General features: G+C 37.6%; 1 protein-coding gene across 3 annotated transcripts in view; it reads left to right on the top strand.

The window, feature by feature from the left end:
- The window catches only part of FYB1 (FYN binding protein 1), a 53,168-nt gene that overhangs the window by 18,025 nt on the left and 10,923 nt on the right, over positions 1-24,220 (top strand). For 2 of the 3 annotated variants that reach the window (XM_063423038.1, XM_063423037.1), the window contains exons 3-12: positions 9,500-9,674; positions 11,304-11,353; positions 12,453-12,472; positions 13,273-13,319; positions 14,619-14,733; positions 16,994-17,150; positions 19,723-19,867; positions 22,166-22,194; positions 23,354-23,423; positions 23,965-24,105. In XM_063423038.1, coding sequence (XP_063279108.1) covers positions 9,500-9,674; positions 11,304-11,353; positions 12,453-12,472; positions 13,273-13,319; positions 14,619-14,733; positions 16,994-17,150; positions 19,723-19,867; positions 22,166-22,194; positions 23,354-23,423; positions 23,965-24,105 — 949 coding nt within the window. The remainder of the gene's footprint in view (positions 1-9,499; positions 9,675-11,303; positions 11,354-12,452; positions 12,473-13,272; positions 13,320-14,618; positions 14,734-16,993; positions 17,151-19,722; positions 19,868-22,165; positions 22,195-23,353; positions 23,424-23,964; positions 24,106-24,220) is intronic. The other variant, XM_063423039.1, reaches the window with a different exon arrangement.

The raw sequence follows: 24,220 nt of genomic DNA, 5'->3' as shown, positions 1-24,220 counted from the left end.
AACTAAGGTGCAGAATTTAGGACTCAGAAGAGAAACCATGCGAGTGCACTGTTAATTTTGGTACGAGGTTTGACATGTAGTTTGAACTGCTTTGAGGCCCCTTCTGTTTTGCATCAAACAGATGCAGGATGCTCACTCCATAGGTCTGGACCTCTGGAAAGGACTGAGTGAAGCACGTGCTGTGTTATGCTCTACTTGAAACCATTGCCCACCTTCCAGCAGGGTCAGTGCTGGATGGATTTAACGCAGTGCCTTGAGCATTACACTGCATACAAGGGCAGCCTCTGAGAAGAAGTGCTGAGAGCAGTAGTTAGAAAGGAAAATTCGTAAGGATGACAGAAAAAGACAGCCAGGAGTTTCTCATGGCAGGTGTCAGAAAGGAAGCTGCTGGAGAAAAAAAAAATGTAAAAGTGATGGAACTGAGTAATTCTTTTTCCTTAGTGAAATTTCCTTGATTTAACTTCTGAAATCTTATTATTTTGTACACCTGTTTTGATTCGCAAGAAGAAACACCTGTAAAGCACCCTCATCATGTAGTTGCCTTTTATGGGTTGCATTATATGCACAATACAAAAGCATCTCTGCTGTACCAATACTTCAAGAGCTTGAAACTTGTCCAGATTCCAGAAAACAAGGTGAACACAGAGTATATCAATACATTTAATTTAAAGACTGATAAAAGTGATAAGAACTGGGTGAAAGTTTCCCATTCTTTAAGTTGACACATATGTTGCTTAAAGCCTACTTTACAATTCCTTTTTTAGCAAGAGAGTGTATCAGCATACCACGCTATTTTATAGACAGCTTTATGGGGAAGTTGGAAAATACCTTGTTTTCCCCAATACACAGAAGTACTGTGGTGATGGAGTTCTGGACACGTTGCTGGTACCATTACTGGAGAATGCATCTTAAACCCAAAACATGTCTAGCTCCAAAAAAAAAAAAACCTTGGTAGTCTGATTACTTGTAAATACAAGAATGATTAGCATATACTTCTTGTATTTGAAGTTTCATGCGTACTGAAATTTCTCTCTGAGCTGAAAGTTCCAGTTTCTCTGTACTCTTAAATATTTCTTTAGCAGCTCACAGAGGTAAAATCCATGCAGTGTGCATAATGTTTGAATTTGAAACAATCTGTGCCCTACTGCAAATATTTTCACCTTGTAATTTTCTAGATGTATTTTGGCTCACAGGGAAAAATTCTTTTAATGGATCTTCATCATTTGGTAGCATTACATGAGTGATAACACAGTAAAAATTAATATATTTCATTATAGAAAATATATTAAAATTCATAGTTCATTATAATTCATATATAGAAAATTTCCAATCACTCTTGAAAATTTTGGTATTAAACTCTACAATAAATATTCAGTAGTAGTAGACACAAAAAATCCCGAGGCCTTTCATAGTAAAGCCATTAGGAAGATTTTGCTATTGTATCTAACATTTCTTTTTCATTCTAAAATGTTCCTTTTAGTAAAGAACATTCCTGAGGTTATTGGTTTCCTCTTGAAATTGAGCCCTCCTCAGATATGTGCATTTGGAGTAATGGTGTTCCTTGTTTGCAAATCTGAAGAGAAAATCTGCAAACTTCCACTATCCAAATACAAGAATTTGTTGCATTGGGAATTTTTTAGGAAAATTATTTTTTATATACCATGATATGTATGATGTAATTATTTTTCACATGGAAAAAATTTAAAAACCTTCATCATTTTTTCAGTTTAGGAAATATTTACATTTTAAGAAACCTTTTCCAGTACGTTTTGTTTTAGTTGCTGTTGCATCATTGTACACATTTTCTTTTGCCTTCTCTTTCAACTATAAATTAAGTACAAAAGATTAGTTTTAAATTATTGCTATCTTACATGTCCACCATCTCTGAATGCTTTCAATTTTTATTCTTTTTTCTTTCATGTGAAATGATACCATGCAACATAAAATTAATTGACTCAAGTTTATAAATATTTTTTAACCGAGCCAGAAGTAGTCATTAAGGCTTTTTATCAGACAAATTTCAAGTTCTAACTGCAGTTCAGTTTGGAATTAATTTTATATTCCTCTTTAGATAAGGATAGACTTTTGTCTATGATTGTCTACTATGATCTGTAGTTGGAAATCACTTTCTTTATGCCAGTCAGCACTGCCCAGGTGAAGAATTAGGAATATCTCATATTTAGTCACCACAAGGCTCAGCCCTGCAAACTTTTACATACTGAGGTACTTTGGGTGAAACTGTGAGTCTTCTTTTGGGAGTTAGGCTATGTGTACACTTAATACTTTTCAGCCATCAACCTTAAATGTAGATCTAGATGTTCTTTCCATGTGCTGTATATTCTTCATCTGTTTGTCTCTACATATATGGAAGGGGAAAAATTCCCTAACAGGTATGCAGTCTAGGAATATGTCAATTCTATGGTATTTTTGAGAATATAAGAGTTAGAATAAGTGCTAAATGCTATGTGAAACACTCTTAAGTAGTCTGTGCATCTCTTGTGGAAGGATTTTCCAATTGAGACCAATGAGAAGTTTCACATAGAAAAGGACAGACCTGCTTTGATCATCTTTTTCATGATGTATGAATAACCATCAGCAAAGTGATCTGAAAAAGGATGGTTACTTAGGTCTTTGTTTCCCCTTTTTTCCTTGTCTGAAATTCCACCTTTTTGGGATGTAATTTTGTTTGCACCAAGGAGAAAAAAGGACCCTAACAACATAACTGGGAAGAGAATCAGGAGAGATGAGGAGAATAAATGAAAATTTATAAAAGATTGTACCTAGACATTTTTAAAAGTAAGGCTTGGACTCAAAGAGAGCAACAACCAGAAACTTTCCGTGCTCTTTGTTTTCAAGGTGTGAGCAGTGTTGCAACTGAACTTTGTCGTCTACAGTATGTGTAACAACAGAATTATCAAAAGCACTGAGCTTCAACTGTGTTGTAAGTTTACCTGCTCACTCTGAGCAGCCCCAAAGCAGTGTAATAATGAAACCTGAAACCATGGCTTGTATCTAAATGTGTGGTTAGGGAAGCAGAGCACAGCACAGCTCTCTGCACATTACAGATGAAGTAGGAAGTGGCTGATCAGCTGCTGTAGATGTTGTTGGAGGTTCTTAGTAAACCCTCTGTAAAACTCAGAAAGTTTCCAAGGTCTTGCATGTACAAGTGGTAAAGTGCTTTGCAGTAAAACTGAAAAGCAGGTTTGGTTTGCAGAGTAACTAAAAAACATTTTGCTTTGTAAAAGGATTATTTTAAAGCACAAGAATTTCTGATGTATAAATGTTTCAAAATTCCTGAAGTAATTTCATGATGAAAACTATAAAAATTCACTAAGAATTTTTAAATTATAGGCATTTTTTCCTGCAGAATATTTGAAGTTTACTTGTAGTACTTGCTCATTGTCAGGTTTTCTTAATATTACTAAAAGCAGAAGTCAACAGCACACCAGGAACTCACTGCATCAGGGTCAAAGGGAATAAGGTCTCACCAACTGGCATATTCTTGGCCAATGAAATACGGTGTGGATTTTTTTAATATGCAAAGTCAAGAATCAGATTTTTTCTTTGCTTTGTTGCATCAGTTCAAGAGACTGCATTGTTATAGAAGGGATTTTCTTACATATGTATATGTACTTATGCTATTTATGGTACAGCAGGCATGATGAAGTCACTCAAAATGGAATGCACAGTGTTATGCATTGCTGTTCAGTTCCAGTTTTATTTAGGATGAAGCTTTGGACCAGAAATTTCTAGATCAGGCAATGGATTGGCTGGATGCTACATCCTGATACCTTAAACATCATTAACAGTTCAGTCTTTGTAGTTAAGTCTGGACTGTTTGAAAACTGAAGGCCAGGCTAATGCATTCTCAAGAGAGTGTGTTGCAGATAAGATCAACACAGCTGCTGTGAGCTATCTGGGATTTCTGAAGTGTTGCTGGCCTTCAGAACAGGTATACATTGCTGCTGCAGTCCAGCCAAGGGTGAGAAAAATATGGCTGAAGCTAGACCACACTCTACTAGAACAGGATATTTTCCTGCTTCAAGAGAGATTATCAAAATTATTATTTGTCATTGTGGCAAATTAAAAGCTTTGTGCCAAATAAACCCATTCCATTGCAATACTGATTGGATTGAACAGATGGGTTTGTATCTTCAGCTGATGGATGTAGAACTGCAGGTGTGAGTGCTAAAAAATATGTGGGTTTTTTTTCCCTTGGATAGCATCTATTCTGCTCAGGTTGGTAATTGAATGTTCACCTTCTTCTGTGTGCCAGTCTTTCACCCAGACACTGAGATACCCTGGTGTTTAGGGAGGCAATAAATAGAGACATGTCGTTTAAGCTTTATTAGTACTGGAGCCAGAATCACCCTTGCACATGAGTCCAATTAATTTTACAATTTTGTAAAACAGAGAACCACCTATGACCAAAGGGCTGGTTCCCATAAGATTCCCATCCCACCAAGTAATGCTTGTTCCAGGTGTACTCCATTATGAACTTTGGGCAGTGCTAGGACTTTCCCTACATTTTATGGTATTAGCATCTCAGGACAAAGTGATAAAGTATTTCAGTACAGCACTGAAGCTTTCAGTAGGGTGAGAATGGCTTTTTCTCATTCTGCCCTGGATGCTTTTTCCCACATAGAATTCACAAGTTCCAAAATAGCTGGACTTAAAATTTCTCTTTGAGTTCACATGGGAGAAGCATAGAAATTATGCTCTTTTATGCAGGTCGATGTCTTCTGCTGTTGAACACAGAATATCTGGACATGAAGGGAAGATGGGATCTTTCTCTAGATATCATACTGGCTACCAAAAATGTATCAGTGTTTCCCTTTCACAAGCCAAGAATGGCAAGGGTCAAAGTCACAAGTATTGCATCAAGACAACTTCAGTGTCCTTCACTTCCTCATAAACAAACATTCCCAAGAATGTAAGTGACCTTTTGGGCACTGCCTATATGGAAGCTGTTGGAGAAGTTTCTCCAAGAACACAAGATAGATTTTTGCAGTGTTCTGTGCATAGTTGTACTGTAAGTGCTGAGGATCTGGGCATGATTAAAGAAGTTTAAAGCCACAAGCAGCAGTGTAATGGGATATTTGGGACATTCTGTGGACAATTTTTATGGCAAGTTTCTTTATACAGCTGCAGTCCCTTTTCTTCTGTTCTTTTATTTCTTTTTGAAGAGCTTCAGTTTCTGCCTCTTTTTATTCAGTGCAGCACAACATGTGAAAAAGATGAGAGTCCTAAGAAGAGAGGAGAGGCTATTTGGAAACTAAGGTGTTAGCTGTCAAAGCTGCCACACTCTGACCACCCGTAACACTGTTTACTGTGATCAGAGTGCTTCAGGGGCATGTGAAGCCAGGATGTATTTTCAGTTTAATATCTTGATCTAAGTGTCTGCAGCTGACTGCTGTTCGAGTACCTCTGCAGAGCTTTTCTGTGTTTTCATAGTACGAAGTGTCCCAGAAAAAGCAAAACAAAACAAAACAAACACTAAACAAACAAACAAACAAAACACAGCCAAAAACTGGAGTCAAAATTAAATGCTCCATTAAAATAGGAAAAAAAATCACCAACATTTCTGAAATGTTATGATAGCTTTGTCTCATCAGGCCTGATTTTTTTTCCAAACACCTTTTTTTTCCAAACAGCTTTTCAGTATGTCACTTTCCTACCTAAATCATTCCACTATTTCTAATATTAGAATGAAAGTATTTTACACCTACATCAATTTCGGTCATAAGTGTAACTAAATAGGCTATTTAAAACTCTAAAGGCAGAGAAGAGTCAGTTCTAATAGTTAGAAAATAAAAGAGCAATTCTTCCATTAATACGATGATTATTTAGATTGTTACATTATAACAAACTACAAAAGTTTAAAAGGACAGGTTGTTCAACCTTTATAAATAAAAATAAACACTTAATCTAAAATGCATGTGGTGTCCTTTCCTGGCTATTTCCTATTGTCTGGATTTGGCTCTCAAGAGACATCAGATGAAAGAAGTATTATGCACAGAGACTTGGGAAGAATTTTTACCTTAGTCCTACAAATTTATGACAACAAGTAATACAGTATTATGCAAAAGGTTCATATGCATGGTATGCACATATACAACACACTGTTAGAGCAACATAGATATAACCACAGAAAAATTAATACATGATTCCCTAATAAAATACAAAAATAAATTTGAGAGTATCATTAATATCCATTAACGTGGCTTTCAGGAAAACAAAACAACAACAAAAAAACCCAAATAAACAAACAGAAAACCAGACTTCTTTCCAGGTGCTTTCTTTGATTAGAATCTAGAATTCAGCTGGAGATACATGTTGTCAGTGGTATTCATCTTATAAAAAGTTTCAGGGCAATGAGAAATTATAGCTGGTAGTCTGTGGATGAATAAAGACTGTGAAGAATTAAATGCTAAGACATAGTCTGCAGATATTCAGATACAACAAGAGCACAGTCGTGTGTAACCTTGGCTCTTTTAAACAAAGTTTGCTTTTATTCAAATGTACATATATAATGAAGTAATGTAAACAATACCAGTGAAACAAGAGGTGTAATGATTTAGGGGAAAAAATCAAGTTATAAGCAACTCTACAATTGAGTAAGGACTATGATGAGACACAAGAGTATAATGCATAAGGGTTATCAGCTTGTAACTCTAAATTCTTGGAGTTTTATCCCTAAAGGATTTTTATTTTAGTTACAAAATTTTTGAATAAAAGCTTTTTGCTTATGCACCTTATTTTAATAGTCAGGAGTCTGCACTTCCAAAACAGGAGGAGAGATGACAATTGGAGAAACTACTGAAACCCCCTGGATGCAGTCAGCAGAGATATGGCCAGATGAAGAAAGACTTGCAATTTTCATCACTACATGTGCCAGACAAGCACATGCTCTTTAGAATTCCAGTCCCAGATTTTTCTAGTGTTGAAAAGGTTGGAGAGATAACAGAAATAGTTATGAATTAATTGCTACATGGGGAAAAAATAAATAAAATAGCACACCCTTAACTGAGATTTTAGAAGTTGAGTCTTTAAAGTCACTGAAAAGAAATCTGAGTTATGTATTAGTGCCAGTGGTGTCAATACCTTTTGGGTATAAAACAGTAGTGACAAAAAGGCTTTTGACCCTGTGTGCAAAGGTAAAAGTAAAAGTAATAGAACCTGAAGCCTGATGAACTTAGAAAATAGTAAGATGCAGATTTTAATAGTAAGCAAACTTAAACAAACAGGTACCACTACAAAGACTCTATAGTATTCTTTCTCTTGCCAACACCCCTCAAACAACTCAACAACATATTTTATTCAAAATGTTACTTTAGTATATCTCTAGTTGTTTGTCTCAATACAGTAGCAAATTTTTCAAATGTGATGCAGCACACAGGACAGCAATCAAAGGACATCAGCATTGAATTGGAAGAATATATATATTATATATATTCAATCTTCCATTGAATTGGAAGAATATAAAGAAGTTGTTTCTCACTATGTTGATGTCTATCCTGATGTACAGGGTAAGAACAATTGTACTAGAACTTATTCATGCCATACTCTTCAATATGGACCTCAAGGCATGGAAATTCCACTTTCACTGTTAGAAAGTGCCTCCTAAGAAATTTTGCTGGCCTTTAAACATGTTGCTTATTGCTTCTTCACTATGGAAAAGAAGGGGAAAAAAGTATAAATTATCTTCTTCTTCACTACTAGAAACTTAGGTATTAATTTTGTTCTACCCCAGTCTTACCATGTTTCCCTAAACAACCACTATTTCTTCATTATATTCAGAAATCCATGTTTTCTAGATCTCATTCTCACTATTCTCCTTTGGGTACTCTCCAGCTGGCACACATTTACCCTGCTGTAGCCTCCTCAGTGCTAAGAGAAAGGATTATTTCACTTGAGTTTTGGACTATATTTTTGAATAAAATGTTAAAAGGAGAAGTGGTACAAATTTAATCTTGGCACATCTTAAATTGTAAGGATCTTTTTTTGTAAGATGTGTGTTCCTTAATGCACAAAGCACAAAAGAATTCACCTGTGTAATCATCCATGTTGGAACTATAGACAAAAACAACTTTTGCTGTTTTAAGTAATGGAGGAACTTAAGAAGATTTAGAATGCATCATTGCTCATATGTATGTTGACAAGTTGGTCCAAGCATCCATCAAGAAATATTTAGCCATAAATTTTTGAGTTGTGTGGTAGTAAGTAGAAAAACCATCAAGGCTTGATAATTTCACTTCGACTTCCATGTGAGACATGGAAAGGTCCATCCTAGAATTATCAATTCCCCTTTTCCTGTCTAGCACAAGGACAGAATTCCAGACACCCAATAAGCTAAAAGCACTCTTCCAATAGCTTCTTGCAATTTTCAGTTCTGATATTGAACTTTAGTAAATATTTTTCATTGTTCTGTGTTTTGAGCCACTTTTTTCTGTGTGGTTAACGTTTCCTTTAGTTGACAAGATTTTAATCTCTCACAGGTGTGAACTTAAGTAACACCTCCAGAAGACACAGGGTTTCTTCTCAGCTGTAATTGATTTTAACAGAACTCTGAATTTGCTTTTTGTCCTCTGTTTTCCTCTTCCTTGGGTTTTCCTTGATTTGTCTCCATGCAGCTGGGGACAATTCTTTTTGGGTAGATTTTAATCCACTAATGATACTTAAAAAACAATGATACTTCAAAAACATCATGGCATCCAAACTCTGACTTAATCTGCTTGTGTAGAATAATTTATCTCAAAATCAACTCTCAGAGCAATGGTAGCTTGTTTGTTTTGGTTTTGGTTTTGTTGTGGCTTGTGCAAGGAGCATGAATTCAGCGCAGCACACATGCACACCAGCTCGCTCATGGAACTGTGCCTTCTGTGCCTTAAAAACTGTTCATTTTCAAGGCTACACCTCATTTTGAGAGTGTAGCTTCTGTGCAGCTTTGCAGACTGCCACTTTTCTAGAATGAGCTTGCTAGAAAATTAAGTCCAGACTTTTGAAACTGACATTCAAAATGTATTTGAAGATGTTCAGAGACCTGTACCTCTCTTTATAAATGCCAAAATATATTTTCTTCTCTCATCCCTTCCCTTAAAATTCTTTCTCTGAGCAAGAAAAACTCAGCAAAGAAACTCTGCAGCTGATCCTTTTTAAGCGAATTGTGGAATTGAATTATTATTTAGTTTTAAAACACAGTTGTTAATATATTGGATGAACTGTGCTGTTTTTGTGTCTTGTTCATGGCTTCTCAAAGACATTTTCGAGGCCTTGTACAGATAGAGCCTTCTTGAATGCAGAGTCTCCTTCCCTCCTTCTCTCTGCTTCTTGCGGTGATAAGATAATGCAACAAAAATATCTAAGAGCAGGTTCAACAAAATATATTTTCTCTGGGGTGTGTGCAGTACTGATATCTTACCCAAAACTTCATCAAACACAGCGAAGTTCCTCCCTCAGATGTTTGCTTGATAAATTCAGTCGTTCTGCTTTATTTCAGATCCTAAAAATGAAGGTTTGGAACAGAAAGCACCTTCCTCAGCAGCCCTTGCCCCACCGGCACCTCCATCACATTCCACTGTGCAGTTTCCACCTCCTCCACCAGCCTCTCACCCATCCCTGCCAGCAGCTCCCAGTCTGCCTCCCAGAAACATCAAGCCCAACTCTGAAACAACGTGAGTGAACATAAGCCACAAGGTCTTTATTTTCCCACTTTTCTCTGCCTATCACTTTCCTCCTGGAGCAGCAGGTGAAGGCTGCATGAATTCCAGGTTTCTGAGAGAGGTGTCTCACACTACTTGCTTCATCCCACCCTGCACCTGGCCTGTTTAGAATTAGCCTTTATTAGTTTGAAACCCCTGTCTATTCACTTGTTTCCCTGAATTGTCTTGTCTATAACATTTTTTTTGCCTTTGTTGATGAGGGTAAGGGTTAGAGAACAAACTGGTTTTTCATTCAAGAACAATCCAAAGACTTTAAACACTGATAGAACATTAGTTGCCTAAATCGTTTTCCCTGAATTTTTCTGAGCAGAGAGGGCGAGGAGGGTCAGGTCTATGAGTCAATACCCCCAGGAAGCAGCTTTGCAAGCTGGAGGAACTGAGCTCAGCATTGGTTGGGACACTGCACCGAGGCTGTGTTGTGGCCTTGTGTGATAACCTCTGAGAAGCCACTTGATATAGGGCTCCTTTCTTTATCCTTCTTTGAAGGGCTGCCTACAAAAGTGGAACCTCTGCTGACAGAGTTGTAAGTACTTGAGGCCAGCATCAAATCTGACCAGAATGAAGCTGAGCCTGAACAGTGAGCTGCTCTCAGGCCAGCAGGTACTGCAAAGTGCAACAGCAGGCAGAGAGAGTGAGGCGGGTCCAGATCTGCACTGCGTGACAGCATCAGTCCTGCCTCACAGCCGCAGTACCTGCTGCAGCCATGATGGGCATCCTCCTTTTTACCAAGGCATGAGAGCCAAGTTTGACATCTGACACCTGTGAAGTGTCACCTCCAGATGCTCTCTTTGCTCTCCCATTCCTGTGTGCCCTGTAAAATCTCCCCTCTGCTGAAAATTTGTGCCTGGGTGCTGACACCTTTGCTTTCACCTGTCTCCATGCTTCCCCATCAAGCCAATTATAGAACATCCCATTCTGCTTTCAAGTCCTTTTTTGATTATACTTCCTCCATGATGGCTATCAGCCTTTATTTCCTTTCTGCTGTTACAAGGCCTTATAAAGTTAAAAGTCCCTGATATTATTAGTTATATTATCAATTCAATTTCTTGTTTCTCTCTCTCTCTTTTTGGGCAACATTTTAAATCTAAGAGCACTGGTGACATTTTACTTTGCCTAACCTTTACACTATTGTTTCTCTTATCCCTTGTTTAGACTTTAAGCCCAACAAGTCAAAGTCTCAGAGCTATATTTAGCATTGAGCAAAAGTCTGATATTGTACTTCTATACTGTAAGAAGCCTGTACCTGCAAAAATGGTTAAAAAGCCCAAAGTTTCTTTCAATTTAGTCAGCCCATTTGCTTGTGATGTTTTTCATACCATGCTCATCTTCATGGTATCTGAGTGCCTTTGGCTCATTTTGATGTTTTTTACTCAGAATCAAGGTGGCCCCACCTGAAACACTGAGTCAGTCAAGGAGAACAATTTCAAAAATCTTCTGTGTACTTAAGTAGGATATAGGGCTCAATGGATGTTCAGCCTTTCTATAAAATAGATAATAAAAAGCACCAGAAACATGGTGAATAAAATGTAATCATAAAACCACCTTCATAGGTTTCACATGTCTGCCTTTTCAAACTTACAGAAACCTAGACAATGAAGAAAATTATGATGATGTTGAATTTGTTTCACAGGGTAAGATGCATATATTTTGTACATTTTAATTAATGACTACTGTGAGAAGCTGTAAGCATGTTGTATTTATCAGATAAACAAAAGTTTATTGTATTGAAGAATGATTTGTGTAACTAATTATACTGGGTCTGCAGCTTTATGGTTGTCTCATAACACTAATGGATCTACTGTTCTGTGATTAATATGATGGACTCTCAGAAATTGTTTTGAATTTCTTTCTTACCCCTCCCTGCTCTCTTTTTCTTTTTTTTCTTCTTTTTTTCTTTTTGTTTTTGTTTGGTTGGAAATACGGTGGGACCTTAAATCACCAGATTTTCAAACCTGAACCAAAATTAATATTGCTCTTTCAGAGTTGACATTGTCTGGTCTGGTGAAGGAGACACTGTTTTATACTTGATTTTAAAAAATGATCAATTGACTGTGCTTTTACTGTCTCTTTGTTTTCTGAGGCAGTAGCTGTACCAGGAGCAGCAGAGAAGCAGATTGTGACACAAAGAATCCCTCCCTGATCCCTCCTTGGTGGCACTTGGTCTGTGCCAGGCACACTGTGCATCATTTAGTGTGCCATCCACCACTCACAGTACTGCAGGCTGTGCAGCTGATGCAGAGCTTGTCTTACCTACCTGCCTGCAGAGTAAAGGGGAAGCAGGAGATTCACAGAATAACTTCTCCTGCTGCCCAGGGCAGAGGCTGGATTAGGAAAAGAGCCTTTGGCCTACTTATTCAGCTGTTCTTTGAGGTCTGTTTGGATTTATTAGGTTTTTGACAGTTACTTTTTCATATAAATAGTGATTTTTGTAAACAAATAGCACAGGTAAATTCACCAGTGTCATTAAAGATTTTTTAAAACAGATTTTCCTCTTTTAAAATATATAGTAAAATATGCTGTTTGTAGGTATTTTTAGTTTGCAGTGTTCTACAAAGCAATTTAGAAAAAATTAATTTTGCATTCATACCTTCATCAAAAACCAGGAGACTGCACATATTTCTAGTTAACATCACTGATGTTATAGGCAGTTTTAAATAGTTAATGCTAGAATGAATATTTTCAGTACAAGAAAAAAATAAATATCCTGGTTTTATTTTTTTGTTCCTATAGGTCATGGAAATACACAGAAGGTAAGTACTGTCCACCGACATAAACCTATCCTTGTTTAGCAAAAAACTTACAAATCTAGTAAAACCTCTTCAATCCATTAGACAATTACTTGCAGATTTAATCCAGTGTATTCACACTAAGTTGTAGAAGCAATTATTTGTGAAGGATAGAAATAAAATCAGGGAAGGAGAGTAAACTGGAACAAATTATCAAAGCTGGCTAGACACCAAAAATTGATTAAAAAAAAATGCAAAACTATGCCTTCTATTTATTATTATTGATATTTAATTTCACTGGAATTTTCCAGAAATAATAGAAATAATGACCCTGTTCCATTGTAGTGATATAATATATCAGTTAATATTTCAGTTAATCACAGATTTTTATCAATGTGTTTAAGCACCGGCTATATAAGGACTAAGACAATGTCTTGGACCCTAATCTGAGTCCCATTTAGCTCCTTCACATTCCATTCTAAATAGGGCTAATCCTGACACCTTCATCATGGCAGTGCAATCATCAACAAAAATAAAGACTTTACAGGATACACTTTGCAATTAAAACATCCACTTTGGATTAAGCAATGTGATCCTAACAATCCAAGGCTTTATAGGTGTGATATTGTAAAAAAAAAAAAATAGCAGGAATAAAAGAATTGAGGTTTTGAATAATGGAGTAACTTGTTTGGGGAAGAATAAAGGTATTTGCATTTTGCTATATATGTTTTTTATAAATTTTTTATGAATATTATACAGCAGACCAAGTTTCTTCATATCTTTCCAATTGTACTTAGACCCTTGAAAATGGATTATTTTTATAGGGCCAAGAAAGTGATGGAGAGACGTATGAAGACATTAATGACATCAGGTAGTAATTCTAAAGTCTATAACCTGTTGTATCTTTATTACTATCTTTTCTAATAGGTGTATTTCATCTGGCACAAAACTCTTATTTCACTACAGTCCCTGCCAGGGATTACTGTCTTCATTCTTTTGGACTGGAGAAAGTCCAGAAGTTCTTTCCCAGTTAGACCTGCCATGCCTTGGCATGGCAAAACTCCTGCAATTAAATAATGTAGTTGTGATCAAGGTAACAGAACTCTGATTTCTGATCTAAGGAGTATGTCTGAACCACTGGTTGGAATTACAGCCTAGGAGGAAAAATAAACTCAGCCCCAAGGTATTATGGTCCCAGATAGATCTTTTGTTGTGGTCTTTTTAATGAGTTTTTACCTAAATGTTCTTAGAACTCCTATGAGAGGCTGGATTGACAATTTTCATTGCCTGAGTCAACTAGTAAGGCTACAGAGACAGAATACAAGCTCTGCTTCTTCTTCTTCCATTTAGATTTTTCCTTTGATGACTCTCCTGCCCAGTAATGCCTAAATCTACGGGATTTATTGTATTATAATAGCCAAAGAAAAACTCCAATTTCCTCTGAATTAATAATTGATGTAGAATATTTCAGCTGTATAATGTTCACCAAAAGTATTAAAGAAAAAAAAAAAAAAAAAAAAAAAAAGAGAGAGAGAAGAAGAAGAAGAAGAAGAAGGGAGTCTCAGTCAATCAGTTCCATAGGGTTCCTAAAACAGGTATTCCAGCCAAATGGCAGAGCTGGAGATGTAGTCCTAATTCCACCCCAAATTCCCAGACCCCAGTACCTTTCAGTACAGGAGGCACAGCAGGCAGTGTGCCCTGGTGTGAAGAAATGAGTGCAGAACACTGACTCATTTGTGTCGACTGCTGGAATAGGTTGCAATCAGGTTTAAAAACACAGTCCAGTGGCAGCTGAGGCTTCAGGTCAGTCTGCATCAACCACTGGTGGCCTGGGTAAATATTTAACTGCTGTGTCAAGTACAACAACAAGACTGCTGCCAGTTCGCAAGCATACTCAAAAAATTAGCTCAGAGAAATTTGGACACACACATGTGGAGCTGGATAACCTTCACTGGTGTGTTGTCCTCATGAGGACAGATGCTTTAACTTATACGTACAGTAAAGGTCCACTTACTCTATCTGTTGCAGTTTCATTGTGGTTTAGAATCTGTAGCTTTGATTTCCCTTGGAGAAGCCTTTTTTCATCACCTGCAGTTTTTTGTCAGTCTTGGGTAAGATAGCTCTAAGGGAGATTTGCTTCATGCATTCTGTCCTGGCAATGCACTTTCAGATCACCAATGAGGAAAAAGCAAAAGCAGGACGAAGATAAGAGAAGAATGGACCAAGAGAAGAAAGAACAAAAGGAAAAAGAAAAGAAAGAGCATGAACTGAGGAAAAAGTTTAAAGTAAGCTTTCTGTTTGGTAATGTGAACAAAGGTATGCAAGAAACATTATTTAGCATTGTTAAGTTCAAAATATACTTTTCACCTGGCTATGAAACTATTTGTTTCGGTAGGTAGTTTAAACATTTGCATAAATTCTGAATAAGAGTTTTTACCTTTTTTTGTTTGGCATATATTTGAATGCAAGCTCTGCACTGATGGATGGCAAAGACTGTGTGCTTACACAGTTTTTCATTAAATTACTTTCTCACCTTTTTTCTATGTAAGAAAGCCTTAAAATAATCTGTTTTCACTTTTCTATTTCTAATAATTTATTTCATTAGAATAGCATCAAAAGCCCTTAATAAAAGTGGGAATTGAATCTCATACACATAGTATTATTTGCTTCACTGTAGTCAGATACAAAATATTTAGCCCTTTAAAGATTTCAAAATTGCAGTATAATTCCCTTGACCTTGGTAGAAAGGGAATTGCAGTAAATTCCAGCCTAAATGAGAAGGAGGAAAGTAAGGCTTATATAGGAGAGCTACAGTCATTCTCAGGGGATAAATGATGAGATAGTTTTTTCTGTTTTAAATAGTTTTTATGTTTTAAATCATTTTTGCGTAGCTGGTGGTCAGCATGCTCTCACAGTTTACAAGTCTGCCAGTCAGTTTTTCTTAACTAATGCCCATTCACAATTCTCCTGCTACTTTCAGTGTCACTGTACACAGTGGGCAGCTTTGTTATTTCTTAATATTATGCTCTGTATACATAGTGATTCACATCATGGCCTTGGTATGCTGTGGAGAGCCTGACATGAGTTAAGACACACACACAGTCTGCTTCATATTAAAGGTACACAGAGTTAATAATAGTGAGTTAGCTGGTTTCATTAGGCACCAAGTCTATTTTTTAGACCACTCACAAGAAGTGTAGGCATCAGTGCACAGAAAACTTTAGCTTAGAGACTGTGCTCCTGCAGCCATTAAGGCACTTTATTATTCTTAAACAAATGTATTTTAGGGCACATTTTCTTTCCCATTTGTTGACCACTTATACAGGATAGATACTCCTGAGTTAATCTGTAACTGGCAAAAGCAATATGCCTACAAAATACGTATCTTGAAGTTGAAATACTAAATCCCAAAATGGCTTCTTCGTAACATAACATAAAGACCTCACAAAGTGAATCCTGAACATCAGTAAACAGTGTGATCATCTCTTGTGATCTTGCAGGATCATTTATAGAGTAGAATTGTAAACACAAAGCATTATGTGGCAGACTCATTAACATTCATATGACTGAATATTTACTCATATGACTTGTGTCAAGCATATGACTCATATGACTTGTGTTGTGTGTGGCCAGCAGGACCAGAGCAGAGACTGTCCCCCTGTACTTGGCACTGGTGAGACCACACTGTGAATCCCATGTCCACTTTTGGGTGCCTAACTCCAACAAAGACTCTGAGAGGCTGGAGTGAATCCAGAGAAGGGCAGTGGAGCTGGGGAAAGGATCTGGAGCACAAGTCCTGTGAGGAGCAGCTGAGGGACATGGGATGTTTAGTCTGGAGAAAAGGTGGTTCAGAGGGGACATTATCACACTGCCTGACAGGGAATTGTAACCAGGTGGTCATCAGTCTCTTCTCTCAAGTAACAAGGGATAGAAAAAGAGGAAATGGCCTCAAGTTGTTACAGGAGATGTTTCGTTTAGATAATAGGAAAAATTTCTTCATGGAAAGAGTTGTAAAGGTTTGGAAGAGGTGCCCAGTCAAGTGGTAGAATCACTATCTGTGAAGGTATTTAAAACATGTAGATGTGGTGCTTAGGGACATGGTCTAGTTGAACTTGGCAGTGATAGGTTAATGGTAGAGCTCAGTGATCTTAGAGGTCTTTCTCAACCTGAAAGATTCTATGATTCTATGAGTAGTTCTGCTGGAAATAAATAGAAACACCCATTGAAATTAAATAATCTGTTCTGTAAACTCATAAAAGGTGTCATAGACGAGTCTGATGATTTTAATCTTAGTATTTCTGTGATTTTGCCAATCAGTTCTTCAACTGCTCTATTGCCATGCCATTCCCCTCTCTTTTAATCTCTGATTTTTAATTTAAACTTTATAATTGGGGCAGGAGGAAACCTTTCTGTTTATTTGCCCACACTATTTTAAATGTCAATGAAATAAATAACGATTATCGTCATTATTTTAATTTCTTTTTTGAATGTCTGGGAAAGAACTCCATTTTTTCACATCTGTGACATCTTCTGTGTCCTCTTCAGTTAACAGGACCCATTGAAGTCCTTCATCAGGCACGAGCTCGGGTTGACCACAAGGGACGGAAGGGTGAACTGACTGTCAAACAGGGGGATAAGATTGAAATCATTCGCCTCACAGACAACCCAGAAGGAAAGTGGCTGGGCAGGATAAAAGAATGCTGTGAGTTCTGTTTCTTCACTGTGCTCCTGAATGTTTTCACTGCATGACAGCAAACATGTGAGCATTGCACCAAGGGCTAGCCTTAGCATGGCTGAGTCACTGGCTACCAGAGTAAATAATTACCCCAACTCACTCTTCCATCCTCAGCTGCCATATGAGGCATGGTCTATAGGAGGGAGTTATTGCACAACATAATGTAACACCTATAGGCACAGTATTCTGGGACGTTCACTGACATACTGAGTGTGAATTCCCTGTCAGCAGCCTTCAAATAACACCAGAGCCCAGCTCCCTGCATGTTACTAGTATTGCATTTTTTCATGTCTTTGTATTAAACATAACATGGGTGTTCTTAAAACAGAATCAGAGAATATAAGGGTCCATTTTAAGTCTTTGTCTTCTTCCTATTCCTATGGAAAGTTCCTCACTGACTTCCAGATTTTATTTTCTCTGAAATCCAAGATGTTTGTCCTATTGTATAAATACCATCAGTGGATCTTTGAGTATAAAGGAGTTGATGAAATGGCTCCTGGGTTATAAAAGGTTGATCCATAAAGTCAATCAAAATTATTAAAAGCATTTGCTTGATCTTTAGGGGGACTAAAATGATAATAAAATTAGTAAGACTGTTCACAAATGTAGAATAGAGTTCTACAAAATTGTAGATGATACCAACTGAGCAGTTTGTAGTGATAGATACATACAGATAGTAGGGAACTGAGTGTAGCTCCTACAAAGAGAATCTGAGAGAGCTGAGACTGTTCAGCCTGCTGAAAGGAAAACTAAGGGGTATCTTATAATTGTCCATAAATACCTGGTGGGAAGATGTAAAGTAAATGGAGCAAGGCTTTTTCCAGTTACCCAGTGACAGTGAAAGAGGCAACAGGCACATATTGAAATGCATTCTATTCAAACAGCAGAAAACACAGGTTTTTTTACTGTGAGGGTGACCAAGCAAGGGAAGAGGTTGCTCAAAGAGGTTGTGGAGTCTTCAGCTGTGGAGATCTTCAAAACCTAACAGGACACAGTCCTGGCCAACTTGCTCTAATGGAGGATCATGTTTGTTTAGAGGAACTGGCCAAGATGATCTCAAGAGGCAAGTTCCAATAACAGCTTTTCCATGATACCTTGAAGTTGTGAAAATAAGTCAATTACATGAATCATTTTGTACCCAGAAAACCAGACATTGGTGAGGGCAGGGAGAAGGGTATTTTCTAGTGCACGTGCAGTCCATTAATTCATTTACTTGTCATGAATTAATTCTTGTGTCAGCAAAACTTGAAGCTGTACAAGTCTTCTCGTTGAAATGTTTCAATAATACAGACCAATTTGTTGCACCAATGCTTTGGCCTTCCATGTTCACAGGCCAGGTCTGCGAGAAGACAAAACAAAGGAGGAAAATCAGTTCATATCATTTAAGTAAAAGCAAAGATCAATGTCTTACATTTGAGAGGAAAAACACTAAAAACTGCATTCAGTCAGAAGAAGGAGAGTGGTGAATTTTCCATTTTCAAAGAAATGCATGAGCATTTTTCACCTTGGAGGAATCAATCCATTTGTGCACTCTTCTGTACAGGCAGTATACCTGCTAAAATTACCCTCAGGAGAGACAGAGCTCCTCATCTCAGGTCAACTGCTCTGGTCAATGCAGCTACAGTGTGTCTGCCAGCCTGAAGGAAGATCAATGCACATGATCCTCCTGATGACCCGTCAGGAACTTTATGTCATGGACTGCCCTAAAATACGGCACAAGACTGCAGCACTGTTAGGAATGGCTGTGGGGGGTTAAGTAAGTCCTTGCCTTTTGCCCAGGCCTCCGGTGCAGGCAGTAGCTTTACTGAGGTGATCAGCACCCCAATGCCCACTCTTTGTTTGCAAGTTCTTTAGTAATGGCTGGATCGGTCTGTTACAGAAGGAATTATTTATTTACATTGAGATCCTTTCCCTCAATCTGGAGGGAAGCAATCACAGAACCTGCACCCAGACTCCAGGATGAAGTCTCCCATACTTTCAGGCTGTGTGTGTAGAAGGCTTCTGCCCCTGTGGTAACTCATGTGTCTTTTATAGTTTGCAAAACAGGGTCTCTTAGTCAAGAATATTTTTTTATCTCTTCCCACATCAGCTCTCCATACTAAGATGTTGATTTTTAGCTGAGAACTGAGCCCTTTTGGTGCCAGAGATGCCCCCTTGCTGAGCCATTCAGCCTGGGTTATCTCTTTATGGACTAACTTTCTGTGGTAGAGAGGAGGTGGGGGTAGACATCCTGCCAAAAGTGATCCCAAAGCCAGCTGAGGAAAGGAGTCTGCCCCACGATTCCTGCACAGAAAATTATTCTGCTGTAGCTGAGAAGCAAATAAAGGTGAACTTAATATCAGCAAAGGAGGGCTTAACAGGGCGATCTGAGATAGATATGATATTTGTATTTTTATTGATAGATGAGGCTGCCTGGAATGAGACATTTCTTTGAAAGTTTCCAAAAATCATACAAAACAATTCAGTCACTGGTTCTGAACCTCTTGTTAAAATCATCCCTTTATCATGACCCTTAAACGGCATGGTTTCATTTATTTAGATGGATACATTAAAACAACCATGGTGGAGATTGATTATGATTCTTTAAAAAGAAAACAAAAACCATCTACCAGAGCTGCTGTGAAACATACAGAGAGTGATCAAGAAACATATGATGATGTTGGAGAGCAGGACACTACTAGCAGGTATGTATAAGTAATGCTTAAAAAGGAACAGGTGATTCACCTGGGTCAGCCTACACAGGGGAAGTTTTACCACAACAAACCCAACTCTCATCACAAAAGTTTATACAAAAAATGTGTAATAGCTACTATATGTAGCTATTCAGGCTATGTTCAGAGCAGTTTAGATGAATTCTGAAATCCAGCATCTGTAAGCACTCATATTTAGGAGGAACCCATACTATTGGGAGAGAACCTACTTCACTGAAATCCAAAGGAGAAAAACTGCAAACCATACAGGATTACAAATCATCTGCAGCAAGTCCAATTCTCTTCTCTCTCTCTCTCTTACTTTACTTGCTCTGTCTTTTGGAGTTACATGCTCCCTTTTCTAAGATGTAAGAATAAAAGATTCTAAAAGCAATGGAAACACTCACTGCACCAGGGAACTCCTGATCACTCTCATTGCTCTCATGAGCCTCACCACAAGTCTTTAACTCTTACTACCTCTTCCATTTTGACGAGAAGGGAATTCTGGAATCATGTCTGGTATAATCCTTCAGGAAAGAGTATGGCTTACGAATTTGACCCTGAATACAAGGCCTCTCAAATTCCGTAAGATGAGTATGAGTTATACTTTTTTGACTTCATCAGAAGCTTCTCGTCTATGGCACAGTCTCCATGCATTTGCAGTGCAGTACTACATTGCAGATTCTCTACTTCAGTGTGTCTTTTTCATATCAAATGGATCGGCAGCTGGAGAAGTGACATATCCAGCAGCAAACCAGACTTGCTAGCAGGGAAATACCCTAGTGGTCTTGTCACAAGAGCCAAGGCTATCACATAACCTAGCACAACAGTGGTACTCATGTTACCATACCTCACAGGAAAGTTTGCTTCTAACATGTGATTCAACAAACCATTCTCCATTAAATGTCCTGATGTGCAGAAACAGAGCCTGGGACTCAGATGAGACATCTGCATATGCGTGCAAAGGATTTCAATATTTAGGACAACTATCTTGAAGCACTCAGCCATTACACCTGCCATGAGGCTCCTTATCTCAGAGGTCTGCCTGGAATAAAAGGACTGGAATAAATGGACTGCAGCTGGCTGGCTGCTAGAACATCCCCATGAGCTCCAGCAGCAGCATGTGGAAAAGTCTGTCTTCAGGCTGTCATTCTTCATGCAACCAATATAGTTTTCTGTCTGATATTTTTCCAGGTTGCTCAGTATCAATTTTCCTCCCTGCACATGGGTCTCATATCATCACAACCTAGTCATGAGAGTTGTGTTAGTTGTTCTAGGTTCCAGGTAATCTCAGCATTAGTTACTTCATTGCAGAGGTATCTTTGGTTGATCCTTTTCAGTAGGGCAAGCATTACAATTAGAGACCTCAATGCAAAGAATCTAGAAAATTTATTGAATTTAAAAGCAAACAATTGCACTTACACTGTTGCATACTAAAATAACAGTGTATTTCAATAAATTTCGAAGGATGAATGATTGGCTCAGATTCATTAAATCCTTTAAGCTGTATTTTGACATTTTTATCTTCTCTAGTAATTGACAGCACTCTGTTCAGTTCATGAGCATGAATTGTTGGAAGGTCTGGCATATATCAACATGTTTTGAAACCACTGTAAGAATGCCTTTCCAAAAAAAAAGCTCTTGACCAAAAGTATTATCTCATCATCAGTAGTATTGCTAATATTCCAAAATTAATAAATGACTAGGGGTGTTGTATTTCAGTACTTCTTGGCACAAGAGTTTAACAAATATCTTGTTTTGATGTATAGTTTTAGCTAAGGCTTTGACCTGGAAATAATCTCAGCTACTATGAACCTCTCCAGCTTTTTTCAACTACTGTTAGACCATTGGGCTAATATAGAATTCTTCCATATAGTTAGAAACATACACTTATACCCCCTGAAAGCTAGTTGAGCAATAAATTAACTTGTTTACCATTTCATTTCAGGAAGATTGCCTCATAAGAAATGAATCTAAAGGGTCTGGATCTACTCTCCAGTGCTCAGTCATATTATATGTTTATTCCAGTCAAGTCTGACTATATGATCTCCTGAGATCCCCTCCAACACAGATTATCCTGTGATCCAAAGGCATATTTCATTCTTTAATTTGAAGATATAGATATCTTTAGGAATATAGATATCTACAGGAATATAAAATACATTCTAAATATTTTTGCCAAGGCCAAAATGTTTAGAATTAATAATCGCAGAAGTGATGGGTGATCATAGTGTTGTCTTTTACTGAAGGATGGCTGCTTGTCTCTAAAATGTCTTTTGTTTGTTTTTCCAGTCAAAGTGGTGACCAAGGTGGAAGTGGAAGTAAGTTCTACTGATGTGTTTAGGGGGGAGCTGTTTCTATGTATTTCTTACCCTCACATTCTGACTTCTGCAGCTTCCACATGATGCAGTAACTATCCATAAGCAAGTTAAATGTTAGCTAACAAGCAACAAATAGGAAAGGGTAGTGGCCAACTTAACTTCTCCACCACTTATGGGAACTTGAGTAAGACAGGACTTTTGTGTTCAGAGAATGTGAATCACCAGCATGCCAGATGACCAAACTTTAACTTTTTACCTGTGTGTGAAGGCAAATCATCCCACAAAACAGCACAGATGTAACTGGAAAAAATATCAACATGAACAAAAGGGTTTGTATGGGAGAAATCCAGTTCTGAAAGAGCCAGCACTATCATCAGTTAAAGCTTCATTTTGCTGACATAGTGAAGGGGAACTTCATTTACAGCAGCACACTGGAGGCCCAACTGCAGCAGCTTCATGCTGTCAAGCTGACACATTCAAACCCAGTCTCCCCTTTGTTAGCATATATATTTGCATAGCGTTCTCTGTTAATCCCAAGAGCACAGCTCATCTTCCCATCTTCAGGTTTAGATACTGGTCATGGCAGAAGCATTCCTTGGCAGTACTGAATGGAGCTTCTGCCAGCTGAATACAGATTCCAGTGCCTACTCTAACCAGTGCCTACAACTGGACATGCAAACCAAGCTAACCCTTCACTGAAGGAGGTGGGGTACGAAGGTCAAAACTGACACCAAAATGGGGAGTTTACATTGCTCTTGTCTCTGATTTCTTTGGATGAAAAAGATGTCACCTTGTGATAATTAGAGTGTTAGTCCGACATGTTCAATCATCACTTGAGTTACACATGAAAACTTAAAAGTCATCATAAGGTCTGGGCCAAAATCAGCCTTTTAGAATTTCATTGACTGCACTGTAGAAGCATTTGTTTTCAGTATCTATGCTCTTGTGATTGGCAGTGCCACATTTAAATACTGTGCATAGCATTCTAAACTGGGATAAGTCTAAATTTCTGTTTTAATAAAGGGTCTGGGCTGGCTTACAGAAAGAATTTTGCAAGGATATTGCATAAACTGCATGCACAGTAAAGAGGTCTATAATGAATACCTTAGTCAGCAGCATGAAATATAATTGCATTAATTCACTATTTGATCTGTTAAAGACATGATCCAACCTCCTCCTTCTGATCAAGACATTTATGATGAAATTGATGAAGAGGATGCTACACCTAGGTATGTTTTTTATATATTTTAAATAATTTGCTTCTTTGACAGAATGTTTTCAGTTTTTAGCGGTTTTGAATCAAGTATAACAATTAGAATTGTTATGCTTGACGTATTAGGATAATCAGCAAGAGGGTATACATCAAAATGGCTATGTGAAGCTAGAGAAAATGGTTCTTCAGTCTTTAAAGAAGTTTTGTTCTGAAATTTTGATATGTCAGCAAAAGCAGTTTGCAATCATGAAAATCTCCCAATCTCCAACTAGACAGAATAGGTCTGAAATGAAAATAACAAACTAAAATGCTAGGTTGCTGAGTAACAACATGAAAACAGTAAGCCTCTAGATTAATATCTATTATATCTATTCTATCTATCTTGGTAGCTAAAAGTGGCCTAACATACATATTTCTAGTTTAGCATGTTAGCATTTGGGTAAGCAACTTCTCTTCGGGAATTAATGATAATTATGTGCATCAATGGAGAATTTAACTGGGCCTTTTAAGAAGAACATTACATTTTCCTTTGTGATAATCACATGCATACTCCAAAGGTCTGTATCGCAGGATGAAGATAAGAATGGTATCTGGGCCTGGGGAATCTTGAAGAGGCTAAAGGTCAAAGATGACAAAAAGAAAAATGTACGAGAAAAAACAGCCAAAGTCAATGAGGCAGAAGAAAATGAAAATTTGTTGTAAGAATCTGCCAGGAAATCAAAGTGCACATTAACTAATTCTAATAAAGCGTTGATCACATGCTACTAACATGTCCTCACAGCAGCCTAATAAATCGTGCATCAAATTGCAGCT

This window comes from Prinia subflava, chromosome Z (assembly GCF_021018805.1).
Source record: "Prinia subflava isolate CZ2003 ecotype Zambia chromosome Z, Cam_Psub_1.2, whole genome shotgun sequence".
Classification (NCBI taxonomy): Eukaryota; Metazoa; Chordata; class Aves; order Passeriformes; family Cisticolidae; genus Prinia; species Prinia subflava.
The sequence above is the reverse complement of the archived record's forward strand: the minus strand, read 5'-3'. Positions and strand labels throughout refer to the sequence as shown.